General features: G+C 42.4%; 1 protein-coding gene across 1 annotated transcript in view; it reads left to right on the top strand.

The window, feature by feature from the left end:
* Window positions 1–22,776, top strand: part of LOC111951700 (LIM domain-binding protein 3) — a 67,682-nt gene extending 44,906 nt beyond the window's left edge. The window contains exons 6-17 of the mRNA XM_070434823.1: window positions 2,718–2,747; window positions 4,154–4,320; window positions 4,447–4,483; window positions 5,099–5,201; window positions 7,987–8,118; window positions 10,683–10,921; window positions 16,088–16,416; window positions 16,516–16,849; window positions 16,968–17,148; window positions 17,266–17,386; window positions 17,611–17,726; window positions 17,848–22,776. Of these exons, the coding sequence (XP_070290924.1) occupies window positions 2,718–2,747; window positions 4,154–4,320; window positions 4,447–4,483; window positions 5,099–5,201; window positions 7,987–8,118; window positions 10,683–10,921; window positions 16,088–16,416; window positions 16,516–16,849; window positions 16,968–17,148; window positions 17,266–17,386; window positions 17,611–17,726; window positions 17,848–17,937 (1,879 nt within the window). The 3' untranslated portion in view covers window positions 17,938–22,776. The remainder of the gene's footprint in view (window positions 1–2,717; window positions 2,748–4,153; window positions 4,321–4,446; window positions 4,484–5,098; window positions 5,202–7,986; window positions 8,119–10,682; window positions 10,922–16,087; window positions 16,417–16,515; window positions 16,850–16,967; window positions 17,149–17,265; window positions 17,387–17,610; window positions 17,727–17,847) is intronic.
* Window positions 22,777–26,778: the final 4,002 nt, after the last annotated feature.

Below are 26,778 nucleotides of genomic sequence, written 5' to 3'. Positions count from 1 at the left end.
ACCCTCTCCATTCCATCCCATCCATTGCCCCACCTCGCCCCGCCCCCACCCCTTCCCTGCCCGAACAGAGAGGAAGTCCCAGCCGGCTCCCCCTTGGCGTAAAGTAGACCGCTCTGACAACCTACGAAGCACAGCCTGTGTGCTGTCTCCTCCCTCCTTACGTCCGTTCCCCTCACTGCTAACCCACTACATCCTCACCTGAATGGAGATTTTGTTACCCATGGCAATTTTCTACATGCCACCAATTGGTTGTATGTTTGTGGGTTGATGAATGATGTCTAGAATTGCCGGATGTTGCCTCTGACCGTAATGCAATGATGACGTCATAGTTTGATGGGAGTCGATTGCAGAGCAGCTGTTGTCTGAGGACATCAACTATAAGTATGGTGTTTTGATATTCAGGGATGTGGGGTCTTATCAATGACTGATTACTAACAAACAATTTTTCATTCCGTTGGAAAATTGTGCTGAAATTGTATTGTGATTGAAATGCATGGGAAAACAGCCATGGATTTAGACGTTTTCATGGCAAAACCAAAACATTTTGTTTTTAGAAAAGCAGAGTGTGTTGCAAACCGATATTGCTCAACAGGTCACAGAATCATAATTTTGTTCTTTTGGCATTTAAAAAAAATTAATATTTTTGTCCTTGGTATAGCAAACCGTTTCTTAGACGGAGTCCACTGCCCTGCTGGCTACACAGGATTATTTATGTTCAAGGCCTCTCTGTAAAATAGGTTTCATCTGTCAGCCGCGACGTTATCACAGGTCAGTAATCTCTGTATTACAAAAGAACTGCATGATTTATATGGATATAAAAAGGAAATTAATGAGGATGAAACACATTAAGTGCTGGCCTCAATACTCTGACCCTCCCAATCATAATGTGCAACTGACCATCACTAGCTATGCCATACTACCAGGACTATACTAGTTAAAATGACACTAAACTGAAATGTCTGAGCTCTTTCCTCCTGCTAGAGGTACAGATATGTGTGTTTATTTATTGTTAGAATAGATTTCCTGAATATAGCTGTAGAGAAAAGATGCCACAGAGGTCCGTATGTACCATAGTGCTTTGCGTGCAAGCTTCTGCAAATAGGAAACTATTAGACAGCTTTTTACCATTTTATCACAGGTTTGCTGCTTTTTAATGTCCAGTTTTTAGCTCCTCTCTGCAGCTCCCCTTATGGAAGACCGAGCCTGTTTTTACATCTCAAATTAAAAGTGAAGAGGGAGCCTTTGAAATAGATCTCTCTCCCAATTCTCCTAAATGCTCCTTAGTCATCTAAGTAGGCTCAAAGGTTAGTTTATAGTACTTATATGTATACACTCAGACATACCCCAATAATTAAAAAAATCACCACCAGACTGCGCAGTTTTTAACACTGGGATCAGAATCCGAATTACACCCCACATTTCCTTATCGCCCTGATTCTGTCAGGCTAGTGTGGGCATGAATTATGGTCAGCTAGTGACGCAGCCAGTTCTCTCTCTGTGGTTCCAGTTCGCTCCCAGTAAAAGACGCTCAGGGTAGAAGACAGTGCCTCTCCAGTTTATCAGCTGTTGATCAAGAATGCAGAAGGGGACAGGAGTTGAATGACTGGGCCCGGCAGCTCCTCCAGGTGCAGTCCAAGTCCTTCCGCTCCTCGCCCACATCACGGGAACGGAGTTCAGTGAGTAGTGCTGCTTTTCTATTTCTTATCTATTCTTGTTAATTTAGTTTAGTCTACCCCTCTTATCTGCCAAACACTCAGTTCGCTGATGGTCTTCTCTCTCTCTCTCTCTCCCTCTCCTTTAGTGCAAGACCCAGACGTGGGATTACATCTGAGAGAAATCAAGGTAAGGCAGCTAGCAGCCGCAAACCTGAGGGAGAGCCTCAAGCAAAAAGGCGTGTAGTTGGTTATGCCCCAGAATGAGCCACAAGCAGAGTTTTCTGCTGTTAGCAATAGTGGTACAAAGGTCACTGGATTCACCTCAGCCCTACCACAGGGCCCAGCTCCACACACTCTCTGTGCGTGAACTGTGAAGAGTTTAAAGATGTGAGTCATGTCCTGCTGAGCCAAACCGTGAGAATAGTATGAGGAGGGATGTATCGACCTGCAGTGGACCCCTCACAGGATACGATACCTGGATAGCCCTCATGAATGAGCAAGATCTGTTAGACTCCTCCAGCATAGAAACTGCCACGGAACGTAACTGTTGCTCCACGACACCAGCAGAAGCAGAAATACCACTTATTCTGTTCTTCAATTGAGAGGATTTCTCAGGAGGCCTGCGGCTATATTCCCTATACGGAATTAGGTGCAGAAATCATAATCCCCCAGTGGGGCTTGCGTTGATTTGTGTTTGGATTGAGGATGTGAGGAGCCCCCAGTGCATCTGACCCTCACAAGACTCAAGGCAGGGCAGTGGAGGCCACATCCCTAACCTGATCTCTCCCCCCCCCCCCCTTCCTTTTTCTCATCTCCTTTCTCCTTACATTCCCCCCATTAATATCGAGTGACTTTGAGGAAAACTAAGGGTCTCACTCTGACATCCCCTATGGAATTCATGTCTAATCCTCCCTCTCTCACTTCCTTGGTTCCTCCACAACCAACCCCATCACTCCACTGTCGATCCCACCCACCATGACATGCTGCTTCCCCCCCCACCCCTCTCCATCCATCCATCCATTGCCCCACCTCGCCCCGCCCCACCCCTTCCCTGCCGAACAGAGAGGAAGTCCCAGCCGGCTCCCCCTTGGCGTAAGTAGACCGCTCTGTGACAACCTACGAAGCACAGCCTGTGTGCTGTCTCCTCCCTCCTTACGTCCGTTCCCCTCACTGCTAACCCACTACATCCTCACTCTGAATGGAGATTTTGTTACCCATGGCAATTTTCTACATGCCACCAATTGGTGTAGTTTGTGGGTTGATGGAATGATGTCTAGAATTGCCGGATGTTGCCTCTGCACCGTAATGCAATGATGACGTCATAGTTTGATGGGAGTCGATTGCAGAGCAGCTGTTTGTCGAGGACATCACTATAAGTATGGTGTTTTGATATTCAGGGATTGTGGGTCTTTATCAATGACTGATTACTAACAWACAATTTTTCATTCCGTTGGAAAATTGTGCTGAAATTGTATTGTGATTGAAATGCATGGAAAACAGCCATGGATTAGACGTTTTCATGGCAAACAAAACATTTTGTTTTTAGAAAAGCAGAGTGTGTTGCAAACCGATATTGCTCAACAGGTCACAGAATCATAATTTTGTTCTTTTGGCATTTAAAAAAAAWTAATATTTTTGTCTTGGTATAGCAAACCGTTTCTTAGACGGAGTCCACTGCCCTGCTGGCTACACAGGGATTATTTATGTTTCAAGGCTCTCTGTAAAATAGGTTTCATTGTCAGCTGCGACGTTATCACAGGTCAGTAATCTCTTGTATTACAAAAGAACTGCATGATTTATATGGATATAAAAAGGAAATTAATGGAGGATGAACACATTAAGTGCTGGCCTCAATACTCTGACCCTCCCAATCAGTAATGTGCAACTGACCAGCACTAGCTATGCCATATACCAGGAACTATACTAGTTAATAATGACACTAAACTGAATGTTCTGAGCTCTTTCCTCCTGCTAGAGGTACAGTATGTGTGTTTTTATTGTATGAAATTAGATTTCTGAAATATGCTGTAGAGAAAAGATGCCACAGGGTCCGTTATGTAGCCATAGTGCTTTGCGTGCAAGCTTKTGCAAATAGGAAACTATTAGACAGCTTTTTACCATTTTATCACAGGTTTGCTGCTTTTTAATGTCCAGTTTTTAGCTCCTCTCTTGCAGCTCCCCTTATGCAAGACCGAGCCTGTTTTTTACATCTCAAATTAAAAGTGAAGAGGGAGCCTTTGAAATAGATCCTCTCCCAATTCTCCTAAATGCTCCTTAGTCATCTAAGTAGGCTACAAAGGTTAGTTATAGTACTTTATATGTATACACTCAGACATACCCCAATAATTAAAAAAATCACCACCAGACTGCAGTTTTTAACACTGGGATCAGAATCCGAATTACACCCCACATTTCCTATTCGCCCTGATTGCTGTCAGGCTATGGTGGGCATGAATTAGTGCCAGTGTGACGAGCCAGTTCTCTCTCTGTGGTTCCAGTTCGCTCCCAGTAAAAGACGCTCAGGTAGACAGTGCCTCCCCAGTTTATCAGGCTGTGATCAAGAATGCAGACAGGGACATGGAGTTGAATGACTGGGCCCGCAGCTCCTCCCAGGTGCAGTCCAAGTCCTTCCGCCTCCTCGCCCACATCACGGGAACGGAGTTCAGTGAGTAGTGCTGCTTTTCTATTTCTATTCTATTCTTGTTTAATTTAGTTTAGTCTACCCCTCTTATCCTGCCAAACACTCAGTTACTGATGGTTCTTCTCTCTCTCTCTCTCCCTCTCCCTTTAGTGCAAGACCCAGACGTGGAACATCTGAGGAAATCAAGGTAGGCAGCTAGCAGCAGCGACCGGTGGCCTAGCAAAAAGGCTGTAGTTGGTTATTGCCCCAGATGAGCCCAGAGCAGAGTTTCTGCTGTTAGCTAGTGGTCAAAGGTCACTGAGTCACTCAGCCCTACCACAGGGCCCAGCTCCACACCACTCTCTGTGGTGAACTTGAAGGTTAGAGTGTGAGTCATGTCCTGCTGAGCCAACCGTGAGAATAGTATGAGGTGTATCGACGCTGCAGTGCCCCTCACATGGATTACGGATAGCCCTCATGATGAGCAGTCTGTTAGACTCCTCCAGCTGAAATGCCACGGAACGTGTTGCTGCCACACACACAGAGCAGAAATATCACTTTTTGTTTCTTCATGAGGGATTTCTCAAGCCTGGGCTTATTCCCTGATACAGTATGGTGCAGGACATCATAGATCCACCCAGTGGGGTTGTGTTGATTTGTGTTTGTTGAGGATGTGGGAGCCCCCAGTGCACTCTGACCCTCACAGGACTCAGGCAGGGGAGTGGAGGCCACAGTCCCTAACCTGTCTCTCACCCCCCCCCCCCCTTTTCTTCCTTTCTCTCTCTTCCCCCCATTTTCCTTTCTCTCTTTCCTCATGCCACAGGGAAAAGTTTGACACAGAATTTAAAGGTCCACGTTTTGCCAAATTGAAAAATTGGCACAATGGCCTGTCTGCTCAAATCCTTAACCTGCCAGAAAAAGCCCTGGTTTAAAATATGTGTCAGACCGAACGTAACTGTAGCAACCAGAGAAATGCAGAGCAGGTAAAACAGTTGGACTGTGAGTGAGGAGAAGGTCAGGCTAAAGATACTGGAATGTGAGTTAGTGGAAAGAGGGTTGTTCAATACTTGTTGATCACATGTTGTAATGAAGGTTTTAGCCCAATGTCATATTCTCCCCTTATTTTGGCTATTTAAGTTGATGCTAGCTTTCTAAAGTAATTGCAGCTGTATAAGAAAGTTGTATTGTCTTTCAACTGTAAATTATCACTATTTGAGTTTGACATTGTGATAAGTATGAATAAAAACAATACCACTAAATTAAACATTTTCCTTTAGTTGCTTTCATATCAGATTGTTACTCTGAAAAGAGAAGAGATTATGTTTTGATGTAGCAGTTTTTACAGGCTTTAAATGGAAGTTATGGAGGAAATAGTTGCCTACCTTTTAAAGCAACCTAACACCCTCTTAGAGACAAACAATTATACATATGAGTCATCACAAACTTCAGTTGTTTTTTAAAACTTTCACAGGAACCATTTCACCACAAGGAACCATTAAATAGAACTTAAACGAGATCTCAGGGTGCAGTTAAGGATAAACAATTCCCCCATATCAGGAAATGTCGTATTGAATCTCAAGATGAATCACTCACAGATGAAACATGGCGTGTTTGTTTCCCTATCCCCGGGCTCTGACTCATTGGAATGTGTGGAGAGCAGCAAACCCTTGCAGCCTATGAGAAAGTGAGGAATTTGAGAATTTCACAGAGAGGATGAATGGCATAAAGTAAATGAATGCACTGATCTTTAAAAATATGAAAAGGATAGGTTCCTATCTGMCTCATGGCCAGATGGCCACGTGATTACGAGTATGACTTCAATCAGAAGGAAAATGATTGGATTCCATATTGACCATGAGTTTGCTTTCGACTTCAAGGAGAGAAGTTCATCCATTTTTTTTGACAGTATCTTTCAATTTCATCATTGGTAATTGAAAAGGCTTGAATAGCTGTTTTCTTTTCAGCTACCAAGGGCAGGGCTATTCACTATTTAAGCAAGTTGGTAAAGGATTTTTTTCACTGAAGCTCCTTATAAAGGCCTTGTGCTCCTCTGTCCTCTCATTTGTGTTTCAATTACTTTGGCATTCGAGCTGTTCTATAAACAACTTGACCTACAAAGAAACGGAGAGATTTGATATAAAGCAGGAGGCTTTGGAATACCTTTTCCATACATAATACCAACCTACTGTATATTGCATCATGTCAAGTGTTTTGTAAGATATCTATTACAAATACAATCTCAAAGCGATTGTACAATGTTATCCCGAAAAGTTCTTTAGAAACACTGTCAAAATAAACCAAGCTAATTAGCATATGACTCGCAGAGGATGAACTGACGTGCTTCATTGGTACACCTTTAGAAAACAGGGCTTTGTTCTTCTCCACACATGCCATTTAGTCTGTTGGGCCATTTCTGTGTAATTATTGTACTGAACTCAACCATCATTAGCTCTAGTATAATCATGCCATCAATTGTTAGCAATTGTTGATCCTCTTGATATTACGTAGAAGCAGTATTACATCAATGGTCTGTCCATGAGGCAAGAGTCTCTGTAGCTGCTACTATAAGGAGGGGAGATGTGGCTGAAGTTAGGGACTATCATATCAGGATTGAAGCACAGCCGTCAGACAACACCCTGTTGGGTTTCGTTCCGTCCTCCTGCATAAGAAAGGCGAACAGGAAGTCAAAAATGTGAGTAGTGAGAGTCGGCGAGGCGATGTTTGAAGGTGTTGAAAGCCCTTTGAAATGTAACTCTGCTTGTCTGGTTGTAACATAGGGGAACTGGTGTTACTTAGCTCTGCTGTGGGCTGATGAGTGGATTATTACTGGCCGTTTGTAACTGTTGGAAATCTCTGCTAACTGCCTCTTCCCTGACTGGACATGCTCCTTGGCATCATTCCCCCTCCCCCTTCTTCTTCACCTCCCCTGAGAGATATTTCCACCTGCATGCAATGCATGCTGGGTAGACAGTGTGTTTGCACTGGAGTGCCTCTGGGTGGCTGACCCCTCTTGCCCTTCATCACGCCTCCTCTTCCTCCTCTATCATACTCAGGCCTCAGTCTCCGCCCCACATACAAGATCTCATTCTCCACTTCAGTTCCATTCAGTATTCTGCTCCTCCTATCCCTCACTCCCTCTTTTTTTTTTTTTCATCACAGATTCTAGAATTGACACACCAGACATTCCAAAACATCAGGACCGGCGTCATTGCTTCGCATCAAATTTCGGCACATCACTCCATAGCTATCTCATCCCAACCTCAACTCCAAATTAGTGGAAAGTAATTTGGTGTGTGTGCTCAGTTCCCAGCAGGATTTGTGTTTTTGCAGTTTGTGACTTCTTGGGACCTAGGGCTCATTTTAGGGACCTAGGGCTCATTTTAGGGACCTAGGGCTCATGTGACTTCCTATTTTCTTAATGATTATTTTTGAAAATTATAATGTTTTCAAAAGCCTCAAGGACCCAACTGGTTGTCTCAATATTATAGAGGAGCTTGTGGCAGTAGGCGATAAGAAGTTATGTTGTAGGTTTAATTCATGGGTCTAATGACAGTTTTGGCAATCAAGAAGGTAGAGTTAATGTAGACCTACTGTACGTCCCGTTTGAGAATCAGGTAAAGGGCACAGAAGGTGAGGGGTACCTGTGGACAGCTATGTGTTTGTGTCTGTCTTCATGTTGTGTGTCTGAATCATTGTGTTTCCTTGTCTTAGTCTTGCCTGTATCGCCTGTCTGTCAGTGTCTTCCTCATCTACGACAGCTCTCCAGTAACCCATCCATCCCCCTCCCTCAACCCCCTCCCACGAATCCTAACCTCCATGGTTAAAGCTCACTACTGCTTTGATGTACAGTAGACAGCTGAACATGGTAAAATTACATACCTGTTGTCTCTAAACCACCTAGTACTAGACCCGTTGCCCCTGCCTTGACTATCTGTAATCTCAATTCTCATCCTCCTAATTGCCTGTAAGAGCATGCACCAGTCTCTCTCTCCCCCTTGCTAAAGACTCCCCTGCCCTTGCACTTGCCTGCCCACCTCACCAGTATTATGCAAACACACGCCAGTGTTTGCCAGCCTACTGCGGAGTGGTCTCTCTCTCCCAGAGAATGAGGAGCAGCGTGAAATGGTAGGCGAGGTGTCAGGTTGCCTGCCCATGGAGCTGCCTTACTAACCCAGCTGCTTTAGTGGGAGAGATCACAATTTCCCTATGTTGACAGTTGTGCCAAGCAGATGTTACCAGTGGGGGGCGCTATACATTTGCTACTCTTTAAAACTATCACGTTAGTGTCCTCAAGTTTTTCCCTTCCACAGTGAGAAATTAAATGGCGTCATTTAGTTTACAGGTCAAGTATTTAAAATTCCAAACTGTTTATAGATCATTGYCAGATGAAAGAGTGGTGCATGTATGCAATCTTCTATTTTGAACATCTCAGTCAGGTGTGGCCTCTTTCTACTTCTATCTAGTTCCCCTTGTGTTGTTAATCTGAGGCACCAGATTTTGACTTCAGCCTTCAAAGCACACTATCCTTAATCTGCCCCTAATTTGAAACAGTCATTCCCTCGGAAACATCTGGAAATACATCCCAGCAATTCAGCCAATGCAATCTATTAATCCTGCACGAAGAGGGTAAATGTATTTTGAAGGCCAGTGTCCTCTGTGTGTACCTAATGACCTGCACAGAATGCCCATTTATGTAAACCCCTTGTTGTGAGGCAAGTCTGTGTGTCTGTGTCTGTGTACATGGCTGTCTGCGTTCAAATAGAGATCCAGTAGTATTGAAGTTAGATGTCTGTACCTATGCCAGATGAGTTAATGTAACTTATACCCAAGGATGGCCAGTTGAAACACAATTGAGAGGGGTTTCCTACACTCCCATCCGCTAAAAGTTACTTTGTTGAGGTCTCTCTAGAGCAGGGCTCTTCAACCCAGTAGCTAGAGAGCTCCCCTCCTGTAGGTTTTCAATCCAACTCCTGTTGTAACAAACCTGATTCAGCTTATCAACCAGCTAATAATTAAAATCGGGTGTTCTAGATTAAAATAGTTTATCCTAGTAATAGGTTTCATTGGTTGGATTCGGAAGTAATTGAAGATAGTGGCTTTTGTATCTGTGTGACTGGCCTGTCCTGTCCTTGTACCCAGCCTCAAATGCACTTCCTCTGTTAACTGTCACTCAAACTGAGAGCATCTACCACCTGTCTATCTGTGCTGATCCTCCCACCTCCCTTGCCGACACACCAACACTCCACTCCTCGCTCCACACATCTAGCTGTGAGACACACCATAGACAGACCCATTATCACCACAACCTAGGAGCACTGCTAACCTCCAAAGTTCACCACAGAAAGTGATGAAGGGTTAAAAGACCGCCTGAGACCACTGTTTCCTGGTCAGATTGATGTCCAGGAGAGGAGGTCAGGGTGCTGAAAGTGAGTAGGGGTCAGCCATCGGTCTACCACCARCAGGCCTGTTGCTGCTAGATGCCTGCCACCCTCTCTGTCCCCCAGCCTGCACCAGCCTGGGCAGCTCCCCCTGGGCATTGCATTCGTTCCGTTCTCTCCAGTCCTCAAACCCAACTTCTCCCGCAGTCATTCACTCAATGTTTTGGCCTCATGTCAAAGTCAGCTGTGTTTAAATGTGAAGATCTGGGGAGCCTCCACTGTTCGTTTTCACTCATGTTTAAAAGTAAATTCACAAATGTTCTGTAGCGTACACTCATTGATTATGCCATGCTCACTGAGTGTGTTCATTTTTCTCTCCTTTTTGCTGTTGTTGGTATATACTCTGTTTAATCCTTTTCCCCAGCAGAGTTTATGGCTGAAACTCTCCCAACATCTTATATTGTCTCTGATTATATTATATTAGTATGATACACTATACAGTTCCAAATCAATATGTAATGCACTGTGTTAATTACMTAAGGACTGTGTATATCAAGCATATAGTCAGGTGGTGCCCTCTTGCCCTGGACATGGTTGATGAAGCGTTTGTCTTGACGCAGTTATTTAATCATTCCCCATTATGCTCAATCGATTCCTGCAGTAGCAGCTAGGCAGCTTTCCATTAAGAGTGAAATACAACCAGGTATCACCCCACTCACCCCTGCCAGTCTCTGTGCTTTCTCCAGTGACTCACCCAAAATCGATAGTTCAAATGTCCGTTTTTATCTTATTATGAGCAGATTGTGAGTTTTTTTTTCTGCAGAGGGTTTTTTCCTCACCTCTGGCACTAAATCCTGATATTGAAAGATAAGACTTGTGAATAATTGTCATTGATTTCATTTTCTACTCTTTCTCCATTTGTTCCTTGATGGACATCCTTGCTTTGGGCTGAGCAATATCAAGGCTTTTGGTTTTGCATGTGATTGAGGCCATATAACCTTACAGGTGTATTTGTGCTGACATTAACCCTCTAGTTCATATACACACAGCCCTACATATGGGTTTCGGCCCCAGACTGCTGATGGTTTTCTCTCAATGCAATTTAACCTCTTATGCAGTAGCTCTGTTGAGCATGCTCCAGTTTCCACCAGCCCCACACATGTCGCTCTCCCTGCTAGCGCTGCTTCGCCCAATCAGGCAGCTTCGCCTACTGCTGCTTACCGGTCTCCAGAGCCCGCCCCCGTAGCCCCTGAACCCACCCCTGAGAGGTAATTCTGTGTGGGTTGAACATTTTTGCCTGTTGTGGTTTTATTGTCCTCCGCCAACTGGGTGCTCTTCCTTTTATTTGGTGTGTAGCTATATTTGTGTGTGTACCTTCGTTGAGGGGGACTGTTTTGTTCTGATGTTTTCCCCTTTGTCATCTGTTTCGTGATTGATTGAACATAGATTGAAATGTGTGTTTTTGTTTTCATGTTCCAGCTAAACCGGTAAAAGGTTTCATGAGCAGTATGTGTGTAAGTGGCTAGGGCTTTGGGTTTAGTACATTCACAAGGGAGAGTGTCCATATTCAGTGTCCAAGGTAAGTCAAACAGTCTGATGTTGTGATCACCTGGACTGTGTGGAACCTGTGAGGAGAGAGACACTGGGGAGACCTGACCTCCCATGTCTGTGAGCAGTGTGAGAACAGAGAGCCTCAATGCAGTGGAGTACTGTAGTCATACAGAGCGAGTCTGCAAAACCCATCATCCTTTAACCCGTAACGCCCTCATCATCATAACCATCCATCCTAATCCTGTTTTTTTATTTGACCAGCCTTAACACAACAGATATGCCCTGGGCCTGTGCAAGCTGTTTCTTCTGTGGTTGGTCATCACTGCCATACCCCCCCCCCCATAGCAAGTAGACAGTACTGTCAAATCTAGAGAGAATTCACAAAGTGATTACAGTCATTATGTCACACAAAGAATTCCCATAATTCCCTTTCCTAGTTCCCCCAAAGCACGACCCACCTCTCCTGCTCCTTTCCCTGCAGTACCTTCTGGGGGAAACTACCACCTGATGCACGCATCCTCCCATATCTCGTCTGCTCTGACTACACCGTCTAGGTACAGTCACTCAATCACTCKCCCTGTCCCAGTTTCTACCTTTTWATGTCAGTCAGGGGATAGATGGCACCCTCCCAGTATCGAATAGACCAACGTGTCTGGCGGGCTGTGTGGATTTGGTTGAGATAGGAGGTGCAGAAGCTAGTACATAGTTGCTATTTTATGGGTGGCAGAGAAGAGGTTTGTGAGGAATATGGATTGAGTTGGACTTCGGAGAGTTTTATTTTCTTAGGCTGAAATAGTGGATGTAAGAGTATACAGGGTGTAAAAAAGTGTTACAAGAATGAAAGTGAAGATTTATTTTGGTCACACTTTATTTGGGTAGTCCCCAATATATGATATCTAGATGCTCAAACTATCAACTGCAAATCAGTCTATATGCAACAGCTTGCTAGCGTTAGCATATAACTTATTTTGGACATAATTACATGGGACAGATATTGCATCTTGGTGAAATACCCAAGATCACTCCCTTGAACCATCATTGGGGGGTGTCCCAGATTACTTTCTTGGACTTCTGGATTTGGTTTTTGGACCATTCAGAGCCATGTTTATACACATTCTTTGGACCCTCACAGATAACCATGTTTTGGCCTTCACAGCAGACGAATGGTAGTTTGTCAGTAGGATTTCTAATGTTTAAAACTTTTTGTGTCCTGTCTAGGGGACCAAGAAAGGCCATACGTATTGACATTGGACAAATAGAATGTTGACAGGCAATTGAACATACAGTACCAGTCAAAAGTTTGGACACACCTACTCATTCAAGGGTTTTTCTTTATTTTTACTATTTTCTACATTGTAGAATAATAGTGAAGACATGAAAACTACGAAATAACACATGGAATCATGTAGTAACCAAAAAAGTGTTAAACAAATCAAAATAAATGTTATTTGAGATTCTTCAAAGTAGCCACCCTTTGCCTTGATGACAGKTTTGCACACTCTTGGCATTCTCTCAACCCGCTTCATGAGGTAGTCACCTGGAATGCATTTCAATTAACAGGTGTGCCTTGTTAAAGTTAATTTGTGGAATTTCTTTCCTGCTTAATACGTTTGAGCCAATCAGTTGGGTAGGGGTGGTATAAAGAAGATTGCCCTATTTAGTAGAAGACCAAGTCCATATTATGTCAAGAACAGCTCAAATAAGCAAAGCGAAATGACAGTCCATCATTACTTTAAGACATAAAGGTCACTCAATGTGGAAAATTTCAAGAACTTTGAATGTTTTTTCAAGCACAGTTGCAAAAACCATCAAGTGCTATGATGAAACTGGCTCTCATAAGCACCACCACAGGAAAGAAAGACCCAGAGTTACCTCTGCTGCAGAGGATAAGTTCATCATAGTTACAGTTTAAGTCGGAAGTTTACATACACTTAGGTTGGAGTCATTAAAACTCATTTTTCAACCACTCCACAAATGTCTTGTTAACAAACTATAGTTTTGGCAAGTCGGTTAGAACATCTACTTTGTGCATGACACAAGTAATTTTTCCAACAATTGTTTACAGACATATTATTTAGCTTATAATTCACTGTATCACAATTCCAATGGGTCAGAAGTTTACATACACTAAGTTGACTGTGCCTTTAAACAGCTTGGAAAATTCCAGGAAATMATGTCATGGCTTTAGAAGCTTCTGATAGGCTAATTGACATCATTTGAGTCAATTGGAGGTGTACCTGTGGATGTTTTTCAAGGCCTACCTTCAAACTCAGGGCCTCTTTGCTTGACATCATGGGAAAATCAAAAGAAATCAGCCAAGACCTCAGAAAGACAATTGTAGACCTCCACAAGTCTGGTTCATCCWTGGGAGCAATTTCCAAACGCCCGAAGGTACCACGTTCATCTGTACAAACAATAGTACGCAAGTAGAAACACCATGGGACCACACAGCTGTCATTCCGCTCAGGAAGGAGACGCATTCTGTCTCCTAGAGATGAACGTACTTTGGTGCGATAAGTGCAAATCATTCCCAGAACAACAGCAAAGGTCCTTGTGAAGATGCTGGAGGAAACGGGTACAAAATTATCTGTATCCACAGTAGAACGAGTCCTATATCGAGTCCTATATCTACAGATAGCTCTTGATAAGTGCATGAATAGGACCATTTTTCTGTCCTGCTCAGCATTTTAAATGTAACAAGTACTTTTTGGTGTCAAGGAAAATGTATGGAGTAAAAAGTACATTATTTTCTTTAGGAATGTAGTGAAGTAAAAGTAAGTTGTCAAAAATAAAAATAGTAAAGTACAGATACCCCAAAAAACAACTTAAGTAGTATTTTTATCAAGGCACAAGGTGAGACCCAAATGCAGACACAGGAGGCAGAATGGTCATGCAGGCGGGTACAAAGTCCAGAAACAGGCACGGGTCAAAACCAGGGGGGGCTAGAAAAAGGAGAATGCAAAAAGCAGGAGAATGGAAAAAACACTGGTTGACTTGGAAACATACAAGATGAACTGGCACATAGAGACAGGAAACACAGGGATAAATACACTGGGGAAAATAAGTGACACCTGGAGGGGGTGGAGACAATAACAGGAACAGGTGAAACAGATCAGGGCATGAAACTTGAAAGTATTTTTACACAAGTACTTTACACCACTGGTTTGAAGTGAATTTATCTCGCCTGCATGTTAGTGTGTTTGTGAGAAGTGGGTCCTCTGGCTCACCTTAAAGATTCCTGATAATGATGTCATTGATTTCTCTTTAATGTAGATTGGATGTGTTAACTAATGTTGCAAGGRGTGTTGGCCTTTGCAATGGAGCCAGTTGTGGTGGTTGTGTGCAGAGTGTAGAATATGAGTGGTTTTGTGCGTGTAAGCGTATGTGTGTGTGCAGTATCATATATGGTTTCCTTGATTGATGGTGATGAATACAAATATGGTATATAGGAGCAGAGCTGTGTATCAATTTCATTTGGTTTGGCAGTGTTAGGATCTTGGATTTTCAGAACCTGTTTCATTTGTCTCTCTAGGACATACATTTTTTCTTTGTGTGAATGTGTGCTCGCACAAAGGTATTACTATGAAACCAAGTTCACCTATACCTCAAAGGGACTGCTGATTGGGTGCTGCCCTCTTCAAAAGCTACACAGTTGACTATGTGGTCAAACTAGCAGTTAGTATGAAACAGGTGCGATCTGATAATGTTACAATTTGTGAGAAATCGGATGATTCTTGATTTACACCCCATCTTAGAGTAAACTGGAGGATAGTTAGATGGAATAATCTGCAAATTAAATATTTAAAAACTGGATGCCATTATCGGTAATAAACGTCTTGCATCTTGCAGGTATAGGTGTACTTGGCCTTAATCCAAAAAACTGTGTTTGACCCCAGACCCRTTTCTGTTGCGTTATAGCTACAGTCTGCAACAGTCTGCCTCAGTCTCCAGGTACTTRTGTGGGGAACCTTATKCACATGGCACTGCTCATAGAACATCTGGATAGTGTGCTTCCTTCCCTTATTGTCAACTTCACCTTTGAAATAACACACACTTATTCCCCTCCCTCTATTTTTTAACTCTAAGGATGATAATCATGCTTTGACAGTGTTCATTTAACCTGCGTTTTAACCTTCCCCTTTCTTACAAATGTATCAACCTGTTTCTCTCTCCTCTCAAATGAAATCGGTTGGCGGCTCTGTGAATCTCTCTCACTGCTATAACCGAGGCTCTCTGTTCTAACACTGTCTCTCTGATACCAGGCTGTCTTTCTTTCTCTCTCTCTCTGTGGGTCTCTGCTATATTAAACTTCCACTAACCTTTACGTTAAACGTGTCTGGGGAAGTGGAGGAGATCCAGGTAAGACCCAAAACATATGTGGACACAGTCAGGAAGGAGAGGTGGCTGTTCAGCATACTAGGTTTTATTTTGAGTCATATTCATGTTAAAGGGATATGTCGGGATTTTGGCAGGGTCAGATAAACCCGTGGATATGATTTTTATGTCTCTGCATCCAGTATGAAGGAAGTTAGAGGTAGTTTTGCGAACCAATGCTAACTAGCGCAATGACTTCGAGCCAATGCTAGTAAGCAATTGGGCTYGCGCTAGTTAGCAACTTCTTTCAAACTARATGCAGATGGTATCCATGAGTTCATCTGACTCTGGGGAAGTAAATACAGGGCCTCATTGCCAAGATCCTGAAGTATCCCTTTAACAGTATCCTTATGAGTAACTGGTACTTGTAGTACAGTTTCCCAATTTAGATAGTTTATATAATATATCAATGACAGTTCAGAAAGCTTCTGAAGTAATACGACTGATAGAGATATGTTTGAATCTAGGTGGTGATGATGTCACTCAGCTTCTTGTTTATCCTTCTGCAGCCTATATGGCCAGGCTCCCCCCATGCAAAAAGCCCCTCCCATGTACCAGGGGCAATCCATGTACCAGGGGCTTTGTATGCAGAAGGGACCTCCCATGCAGCAGGGACCTTCCATGTACCAGGGGCCTGCTATGCAGCAGGGACCTCCCATGTACCAAGGGCCTCCAATGCAGCAGGGACCACCCATGTACCAGGMSCCCCCCATGCACCAGGCCCCGCCTATGCAGCGACATCCCATGCAGCAGCCTCCTCCCATGCAGCAAAGCTCCATCCAGATCCCTGTGGGCCCTCCTCCACCCAAGGTGGTCAGCACAGCCTGCATTGTGCCAGGTAGTTACAGCAGGTGGCGCTGTGTGGCCGTTTGTTTGTGTTAATAATATGGTAAGTATGGATAGTGTTGACCTAACCGGGTGTCTCTTTGGGTCATAGCTCCAGCCCCTGAACCCCCCTCCAGCAGGCCACCCTGGATCACGGACAACTCTTTTGCCAACAAGTTTGACCCCAGCAAGAGCACCAGCACCAGCATGAAAGTGCCTGCTCTACCTCAGAGTGCCCCACCAGCACCGGCCTACATCCCAAACCCTGGCTCCGCCCACGCCCCTCCCTCTGCCCCAAGCCCTGCCTATAATCCCAGCCCCGCCCCCTACAACCCCGCCCCTGCCCCRTTCCCTCCCATTGCCCGGGGCGTAGCCCAAAGGGCGGAGCGCTTTGCTGCCAACAGCAGCAGAGCACCCCTCTGTGGCGCTTGCAACAACATGATCCGGTAACAACAACGATACACCGTCAGTGGAAACACAGCCACTCAAACAGAAACACAGTGTTTGGCTTCAGAAATGGTCGTATTCACCACCTTTGTCCTCATTCGCTATCTGTCGTTACAGGGGACCCTTCCTGGTGGCCTTGGGTCGCTCCTGGCACCCAGAAGAGTTCAACTGTCACTACTGCCACACATCGCTGGCAGACTGCAGCTTTGTGGAGGAGCAGAACGCAGTGTACTGTGAGAACTGCTACGGAGAGTTCTTTGCCCCCACCTGTGCACYCTGCAACACCAAGATCATGGGGGTGAGATGTCAGACACAAACACACAGATATGTACGACACACACAAAAGCGCTTTGTTTAGCCTATGCAGCATATACCCACAAATGCACCCAGACAATAACCCTTTGTCCCTGTGCAGGAGGTGATGCATGCTCTGCGGCAGACATGGCACACCACCTGCTTTGTGTGTGCTGCCTGTGGCAAGGCCTTTGGAAACAGCCTATTCCACATGGAGGACGGGGAGCCTTACTGCGAGAAAGGTACTTTACGTAAATGGAATGGCACATAATGAGAAGCCACAAGTGTTAAATGTTTCCTTTAGAGCCCAAACCAGCTTCTGCTGACATTTTTGCCATAATGTACTCTGTGAAAAACAGCTTCTGCAACTGAACTACATTTGAATTATACACATAAAGACACGTTTTTTATGCGTGTAACTTTGCTACCATTTGCTAGTGTTTTCAGTCTATCCTCTCTTTTTCAGATTACATTTCACTCTTCAGCACCAAATGCCATGGCTGTGACTTCCCAGTAGAAGCTGGAGACAAGTTCATTGAAGCACTGGGTCATACCTGGCACGATACCTGCTTTGTCTGTGCGGTAAGAATGACTACACAGCTGTACATGTTCCTGATGTATAAAACTGTTATAACTAAGATCTCTGGGAATGTACCAAAAATMGCTGATTTGTGAGATTCATAATTCTGTTTGTCTCCCACAGGTGTGCCATGTGAACCTGGAGGGCCAGCCCTTCTACTCCAAGAAGGACAAGCCCCTGTGCAAGAAGCACGCTCACGCCATCAACGTGTAAATGCTCCATCTGCAGCCTTATGGGGTGGTGGGCAGGTACTTACGTATCTATGCCCAAGCCTTGGCAATGAGCCCTGTAGAGGGGGCATTGATCCCAGTGTAAATGATGAAAAACACAAGCTGAAGATGATAGCGACAAGATTGACCGTCAGTCGTGACAAAATATTAGTTAGGTTTGTATTTATTAATTTCACTGACAAATGAATTCTAATGTATATTTTATATCAGAGAATTCTGATGTAAACCCTTTGCTATTCCACTGAGTTCCTAGAGGGCCTCAATCCAGGGAGGTTGGAGCTACGGCCGACAGACACATGCAGACTGAGTGGAGTAGCAGGGTTCTTCAGTAAATAAGATGCCTTATTTCACAGCAACACTGTGTGCTTTGTTTTGAATGTAAAACCCCAAATAGCGAACCACAAATAGCTTGCAGTGATGTGGTAAGATCGTTGTAGGATTGTATACACTAGATTCAACATGATAATGCCTCACACTGTGAACTGATACAGTATATCATGACACATTTAGGCCTACTAATACTGTTGGATTTCACAGAGCTATTATACATTATAGTTTAGTAAGTGATATTTATTGCAACTTTGACAGTTATATTATTTATTTACATAGAATAAAATGAAAGCATAACATCCATGGATGTTTATATTGCTGATAAAGCAAAAAAGTTATATTGCCTTTTGTTGACAGCTGCATCATACAGAGAGGTTCATAGTATTATATGAAGTACTTCACTCAAACTTTTTCATCCTGGATTCATTTGATATCCAGTCAAAAAACAATACAAAGATGGCAATATGTTACATTATGATACAGTAGTAACATACAACTTTAGGGATACAGGTAGAAGATGAGGAAACTTATATTTATGGGGTAGGGAAGTTAGGATTTTTGGAATGTGTCTCATAAACGTGGAAATCAAGGAAGTACCCTGGATCTTTTTACAGCATGTAAGAGAGGCAAGCACTGGCTTGGGGTCTTACAAATACATTTTACACAGCAAATGTCTATGCATCTCTGTATGAAGCGCTACAATTAAACAAGAATTTATAGGAAATATCTGTCAAGGCCAAAAACAGCCATTCACAATAATTTCGCTCTCACTAGCACACACCTTAAAGGTCAGTTGTGACCTTGTGCTTGTGTACAGATGCTTTACTTTGAGTTTATTTTATACACCTGTGTATTTTCTGTGTTTGTGTATGTATGCATGCAAGAGTTTGTACATGATTGTCAGTGCATGTCTACTGAGGCAACATCAGTATTAGTTACTGTATGTATTTGTGCCACTAGAGTAGCAAGGTTTATTGTGATTTGACATAACTCTGAGAACACTAGACTAAGTACTTTTGATATGCGTATGTATGTAGATCAACGAGTAAGGAAAGCATAGTCAGTGACAGTTCAGAATAAACCTTACATGGTACCATTGAGGGAAATGAAGGAAGACTTGAATTGTTGCTAAATAGTTGTTTAAGCGACTCGTTTTTTTGAAAGTTCAGCATGTTGAAACTAGTTATATAGTTTCCAACCACTAGAGTGCAACAGAGTGTTGAAACCATGCTGGCTACTTGGTATGCCTCACACGCTAGTCACTATTTATACATAGTACACTCACTGTATGTTCCCGTGGTCCCCACCCCAGCAAACACTACAAAGCCATTTGTCACCCCTGTYCACTGATCATACGCAACAGCTCAATGTCAATATTTTTTACAGACCCCATGTGTCAGCCATGTACTGTATTGACACTTCCTCCATAATCAGATACATAATCTATATTGTGAATTTTGCCAAGAGGAAGAGGACATAATGCTTAATCAAGATGTGTAGAACTGAAAGTTGATGTCAACATGATGATAAAATGGCTGTGCATCCCATTAAGGCCATTTTTAGGCAATACTATTTTGTGTTACCTGGTATCTGAAGGACCTTGTCATCAGCCCAAACTGTCAATATACAGTACCAGTGAAAAGTTTGGACACACCTACTCATTCAAGGGTTTTTCTTTATTTTTACTATTTTCTACATTGTAGAATAATAGTGAAGACATCACAACTATGAAATAACACAGTTGGAATCATGTAGTAACCAAAAAAGTGTTAAACAAATCAAAATATATTTTAGAATTTAGATTCTTCAAAGTAGCCACCCTTTGCCTTGATGACAGCTTTGCACACTCTTGGCGTTATATCAACCAACTTCATGAGGAATGCTCATCCAACAGTCTTGAAGGAGTTTCCACATATGCGGAGCACTTGTTGGCTGCTTTTCCTTAACTCTGCGGTCCAACTCATCCCAAACCATCTCAATTGGGTTGAGGTTGGGTGATTGTGGGGGCCAGGTCATCAGATGCAGCACTCCATCACTCTCCTTCTTGGTCAAATAGCCCTTACACAGCCTGGAGGTGTGTTTTGGGTCATTGTCCTAAAGAAAAACAAAATGATAGTCCCACTAAGCGCAAACCAGATGGGATGGTGTATCGCTGCAGAATGCTGTGGTAGCCATGCTGGTTAAGTGTGCCTTTAATTCTAAATAAATAACAGACAGTGTCACCAGCAAACCACCGCTACACCATCACACCTCCTCCTCCATGCTTCACGGTGGGAATCACACATGCGGAGATCCATTCACCTACTCTGTGTCTCCCAAAAACACGGCGGTTGGAACCAAAAATCTCAAATTTGGACTCATCAGACCAAAGGACAGATTTCCACCGGTCTAATGTCCATTGCTCGTGTTTCTTGGCCCAGTCTCCTCTGAACAGTTGATGTTGAGATGTGTCTGTTACTTGACCTCAGTGAAGCATTATTTGGGCTGCAATTTCTGAGGCTGGTAACTCTAATGAACTTATCCTCTGCAGCAGAGGTAACTCTGGGTCTTCCTTTCCCGTTGGGGTCCTTGTGAGATCCAGTTTCCTCATACCGCTTGATGGTTTTTGCGATTGCACTTGAAGAAAGTTCTTGAAATTTTCCGGATTGACTGAGCTTAATTTCTTAAAGTAATGATGGACTGTCGTTTCTCTTTGCTTATTTGAGCTGTTCTTGCTATAATATGGACTTGGTATTTTACCAAATAGGGCTATCTTCTGTATACCACCCCTACCTTGTCACAACAGAACTGATTGGCTCAAACGCATTAAGAAGGAAAGAAATTCCACAAATMAACTTTTAACAAGGCACACCTGTTAATTGAAATGCATTCCAGGTGACTACCTCYTGAAGCTGGTTGAGATAATGCCAAGAGTGTGCAAAGTTGTCATCAAGGCAAAGGGTAGCTACTTTGAAGAATCTCAAATATAAAATATATTTWGATTTGTTTAACACTTTTTTGGTTACTACATGATTACAATCAGCCCTGAATGCTGATTGGCTGACATCCGTGGTATATCAGACTGTATACCACACACCCTCGTGCCATATTGCTTAATTCTGCAATTTAGAAAATAGTAAAAATAAAGAAAAACCCTTGAATGAGTAGGTGTGTCCAAACTTTTGACTGGTACTGTATGTGGTTCCAATGCTCACTTCTGTAGTCAACATTGGCAATAACACTATAAAACAATAGTGTATCACATATATTACAGTTTTATATAATTTCACAGTCCATTCCCAAATATGACCATAATTTCTCTCTGCTGTCAGTCATTCATTCCATTTAGGTAAGAGGTCTCTCTGGTGCATCTCTGCCCTCTGTATAGAGAGACATAAGTATCCTCATCATTCTCTTCACTCTCAATTCTTCCATCCCTCCTGGCTAGTTCTCCCTAAACAATCTACATGACACACATGTTACTTTGCTATGACACTGAATTAAGACGATCCCTTTTAATGTCAGTTTTGTTTGCTGAGTGGTCTTTCTGATTTTGGTTCACACGTTATTTCTGTATTGCTGTATATTAAACACTTGTAAGGCTGCAAGATTATATATTTATATCCAGTGTGTAAAAGGGATTGCTTTTTCTTCCATGTTCTGTGTTGATGGGGGAAAGTATTTTTCTAGAGTAGTATTTTTCTTAAAATAGACATACTTGGAATGAGATAACAACCACTTAAATCTGATAATTTATTTACTTATTTAAACATTAATTTGTTTTTGAAGCACTAACTGAAATATGGCCTTGATCTTTGAGTAGTTGTATGATTTTATTTTTTGGGGCTGGACTGTGTTGGAGGAATWGGATTGTTGTCATTTTTCTGTTGTATATTATCAATAGCACATGACCTTGCTTCATCTCTTGCTGCATTTGTACTTAGAACCCTATCGTCTTTATAAACAAGGTATTTTTATGTGGAACATTGATGTATTTGGAGTGTAAAACCCCATATTTCAAATGTATCMCCATGCCTGGCCTGCGATAACACAAACTATGCATCAAAATAGGAAAATGTTTTATGCATTGCTTTTAGTGAACTGCATCTGACTGCTATCAGAACAGAATTACATGGAGAAAGGATATACCTTGAAGATTTTAGATTTGAACAGTAGTCTACTGTGACATAGTATATATAATTGAATGAGATGAATCTGTGCGTGTGTGTATCAATCTTGGGAAGGAAATGGGCTTGATTTCCTCTCTATCGAGATCTTCCTGAATGGACTGTGTTAGAGGGATGGCCTTAATTTATGCATGCTGTGTATTGAATACCATGATCTTAATGTCCTGTATATTGTTCAGTAAAGACTACCAATCACAATTTTTGGTTTTACAACCACACGTTTGCCTGTATTACGGGAGTCAATGTTGAAAGGCTGCTGGTATCTCTAGATCTCTAGGACAGGTTGAATCTTTGAAATTTGTCAATAAACATTTTATTTCACAGCGGGAATGTCTTRCACCTTGATTTATTGTTCCACCTCATCACCCTTATTCTTCATCTCCTATCCTCCTCATCACTATCCTTTCCACCCTTTAGTTCTTAATCTCCTTTATCCATGTTCTTGAATCCCTCATCTCCTCACTCACCCTTTCCACCTTGTTCTCCTTTTTCACCCTCTCTTTACTTCTCCAGCTTCTAATACCTCTCCAGCCCATTGCCTCCTCCCTCTTCCACGCCACCCTTCTTCTCCGACATATGTCTCTTACTCTCCAGACTGTTCTATTTGCGAGTAGACTACTGCATGCATGTGCCTAATTTGATGTCAGAGAAATACGAATACGGTAGATCTGTCCATTTACGCCAGGGGGCGTTAGAAGTAATTGGGACATACTTGAATTATCCATAGAAATACTCCCACCGCGACCCGCTCCCCCTCAAATGGTTGAGCACTCGCTGCAGTGATTGGAAGGTTTTGGTCTGGAATTATCTCGTCTCGCGCAGGACTGGGTATGTGCGCTTGATCAAATGACATAGTCGGAGCCTGAAACATAGCAAGGAGAGCTGGGCCGAAGTAAAACAGAATTTTTGGAAAATATACACAACATTTTGCAACTTCAATACGAAATATATAGATATAAGGGAGTAKACCCCCTGAACCAAAAGGATTGGCCACATCTGCTGGAGAAAAAGGTGAGGTGGGATTACATCTAGGCTACATCATAAACCTATGAATTCTGCTTTGACTTTGTGGAAAAAGTTTGTTTTAGCTTCTGAAAAATAACAGAACGTAGCTGAAGAAAAGTTGTCTTCATTATAAAAGTTGRTGTAGGTATATTTTTGTTAGACTATGTTGGCAGTGTTTTGAATGTAGCCACTTGTTTGCCAGAGTTTACTATAAGTGAACTAGATTGTCGGCGCTAGCTCGCTAACGTTAGCTTAGCCACTTAGCCAAATAAATGTAAATAGCTAGCTAACTAACTCGTTTTCTAGTAACGTTACTTRAACTAGCAAACCTAACACTGAACTTTGATATTTACAGAATTGGTTATCCAGAGTATTATTTGTTTATTTTTTGCCTCCAGTTTAAGTCGTTTTATAAATGAATTCACTCGCTACACAATGAAAGTTGTCTTGCTAGTTAGCACAGAGCGGTGCTAGCCAGCAACAATTATTGTACTTACTGCGCTTCCGGAGACATTGCAACAATGTGTTACAAATTTGACTGAGTGAATGTCAGGTTGGAACCATTTGTGTCAAATTATGATATTAATCAAGTCTTTTTCCCRTCCTGCAGAGGTTGACTACGTTTAGTTAATAGTCAACATTGTTGACAAGTAACGTTAGACAATATCTTTGAATTTACTAACTTTTCAAGCCTAACGTTCCTAAATATATTGATTATACATTGCTAACAGTAACTTTAGCTGTTCACCGATAAAAACGGTCAGTTGTCTCAAAGTAGGCAAATTCATTGTTCTGTCGTTGTGAGTGTGTTTTGTAGTAAGTGTTGACGGTCCAGAGGACTGAAGAAGGCATAATATTACCACCTCAAGTACTGATAAAAATAATCATCCAAGTGGGCATTAATGATGCTTATTTATAGGTGTTACACACAGGATATTTTTTTTGCATTTCAGAACATGTCTGTTGCTAATAGTGGAATGATAGTGTTTCACACTATTACTAACCCCCCAGTGTTGATTGGTCGTGATATTTGCCTATTGATTTCTTCCGCTAGGGGGCATCTGTCAAAATGGGAAAGCTGTTCTGACTTTGGCTGTYTTATTTAGTGTAAATTGCTCTGTCATTTCCTGGTTGTTAATTCTACACTGTTTGCTCAATTTCAGTCTGAGAAAACAAGCACTAAATAGTGTAGCTAATCATTGTACCAACTAAAATATATATATATATATATATATATATAAAATATCAAGCGGGAGTTGAGCCTTTTTTACTTTGGGATTTGGTCCAACAGCTTACAAACACCTGTAAAAACAAATGTTTAATTGAAAATATATTTTACAGTGATTTTTATATGGTACAATAATTCCTTACACTAATCCTATGTGTAGCGCTATTTAAATAATGAGACTTCACATCAGCTCTCAATTTGCTAGCTATAAGCACACACGTAGTTTGAATGATGTGGTTTTGGGATAGGCTATCAAATTTTATTTGTCACATGCGCCGAATACAACAGGTTGTAACCTTACCTTGAAATGCTTACTTACAAGCCCTTAACCAACAATGCAGTTCAGTAAATAGTTAAGAAAATATTTATAAAATAAAAAATAAAATAAAAAAATTAGAACTATATATCTTTATCCTGTAATCTATGGCTTCTGTTTGGGATATGTATGTATGGTTACTGTGGGGGACGATGTCGTTGATGCACTTATTAATGAAACCGATGACTGAGGTTGTATACTCCTCAATGGCATTAGATGAATCCCGGAACATATTCCAGTCTGTGCTAGCAAAACAGTCCTGTAGCATCTGCGTCATTGACCGAGACACTGGTACTTCCTGCTTTAGTTTTTGCATGTAAGCAGGAATCAGGAGGATAGAATTATGGTGGTCTAGAGTTATTWWTTTTTTCTCCTTAGGTTGCACATGTGACATGCTGGTAGAAATGGTAAAGGTAAAACTGATTTTAAGTTTGGCTGCATTAAAGTCCCAGGCTACTAWGAGCGTCATTTCTGAATAAGCATTTTCTTGTTTGCTTATGGCCTTACACAGCTCGTTGAGCGCAGTCTTAGTGCCAGCGTTGGTTTGTGGTGGTAAATAAACGGCTACGAATAATATAGATGAGAACTCTCTTGGTAGATGYTGTGYTCTACAGTTTATCATGAGGTACTCTACCTCAAGCAAGCAATACCTCGAGACTTCTTTAATATTAGACATTGCGCACCAGCTGTTATTGGCAAATAGACACACATCCCCGCCTCTCGTCTTACCAGACGTAACTGCTCTGTCCTGCCGATTCACYGAAACCCCAGCCAGTTCTAGATTATTCGCTTCGTCGTTCAGCCACGGCTTGGTGAAACATAAGATATTACCGTTTTGAATGTCTCGTTGGTAGGATAGGCTTGATCGTAGATCATCCGGTTTATTTTCCYGTGATTGCACGTTGGCCGGACGGATGGTATTGGCGGTTTACCCACTCGCCGACGAATTCTCAGAAGGCACCCCAACCTCCGCCCGCTGTATTTCCGTCTTCGCGAATGACACTGATTTGGGCCTGGTCTCGGGAAAGCAGTATATCCTTCGCGTAGGACTCATTAAAAAAAATCTTTGTCCAGTTCGATGTGAGTAATTGTTGTTCTGATGTCCAGAAGCTCTTTTTGGTCATAAGAGATTGTAGCAGCAACATTATGTACAAAATAAGTTACAAACATTGCGGGGAAAAACACACAAAATAGCACAGTTGGTTAAGAACCCATAAAACGGTGCCAGGTCAATGGTTGAATTCCCTGTGGACTATCATCATTGCTGATCATAAATTGTTCTATCATCAACATGTAATGTGATAAAGTCCTCAGTGATGATGAAAGTATTAATTCATGTTTTTGGTCCCTTGCTAGTTCATTTGTCTGGATGTGGTATGTGGCCTAAATCGAAATTACAGTTGTATGGCACAATATTTAATCTGATGTTGTAGGCCTCAATTATACACACCACATTCAATCAGCAAACCTTGTTAGTGATTGTGTGAAAGTATTGGGTTGTTAGTGAGACACCTTCAAATCTGGCAATACACACACTCCAAACACTCATATACACACACTACTTCAGTAGCAAGAGGTCTGCTTTTCACAGGGAAAATACTCAGTGTCTCCTCTCTCWCATGGGAGAGTCGGATCTGAATGGAACATTTTTGGCCATGCTTTTCTCATCTGTACAAAGTGAAAAGCTGGTTTTAATTTGAGCCTGGAGTGGGATGGCACTTCATTGTGCTACCCACAATCCAATGCTGAAGGCAACCTTGGAGTGAAAGGGGTCCGGAA

The sequence above is a fragment of the Salvelinus sp. IW2-2015 genome, linkage group LG25, assembly GCF_002910315.2.
Source record: "Salvelinus sp. IW2-2015 linkage group LG25, ASM291031v2, whole genome shotgun sequence".
Lineage (NCBI taxonomy): Eukaryota > Metazoa > Chordata > Actinopteri > Salmoniformes > Salmonidae > Salvelinus > Salvelinus sp. IW2-2015.
The sequence above is the reverse complement of the archived record's forward strand: the minus strand, read 5'-3'. Positions and strand labels throughout refer to the sequence as shown.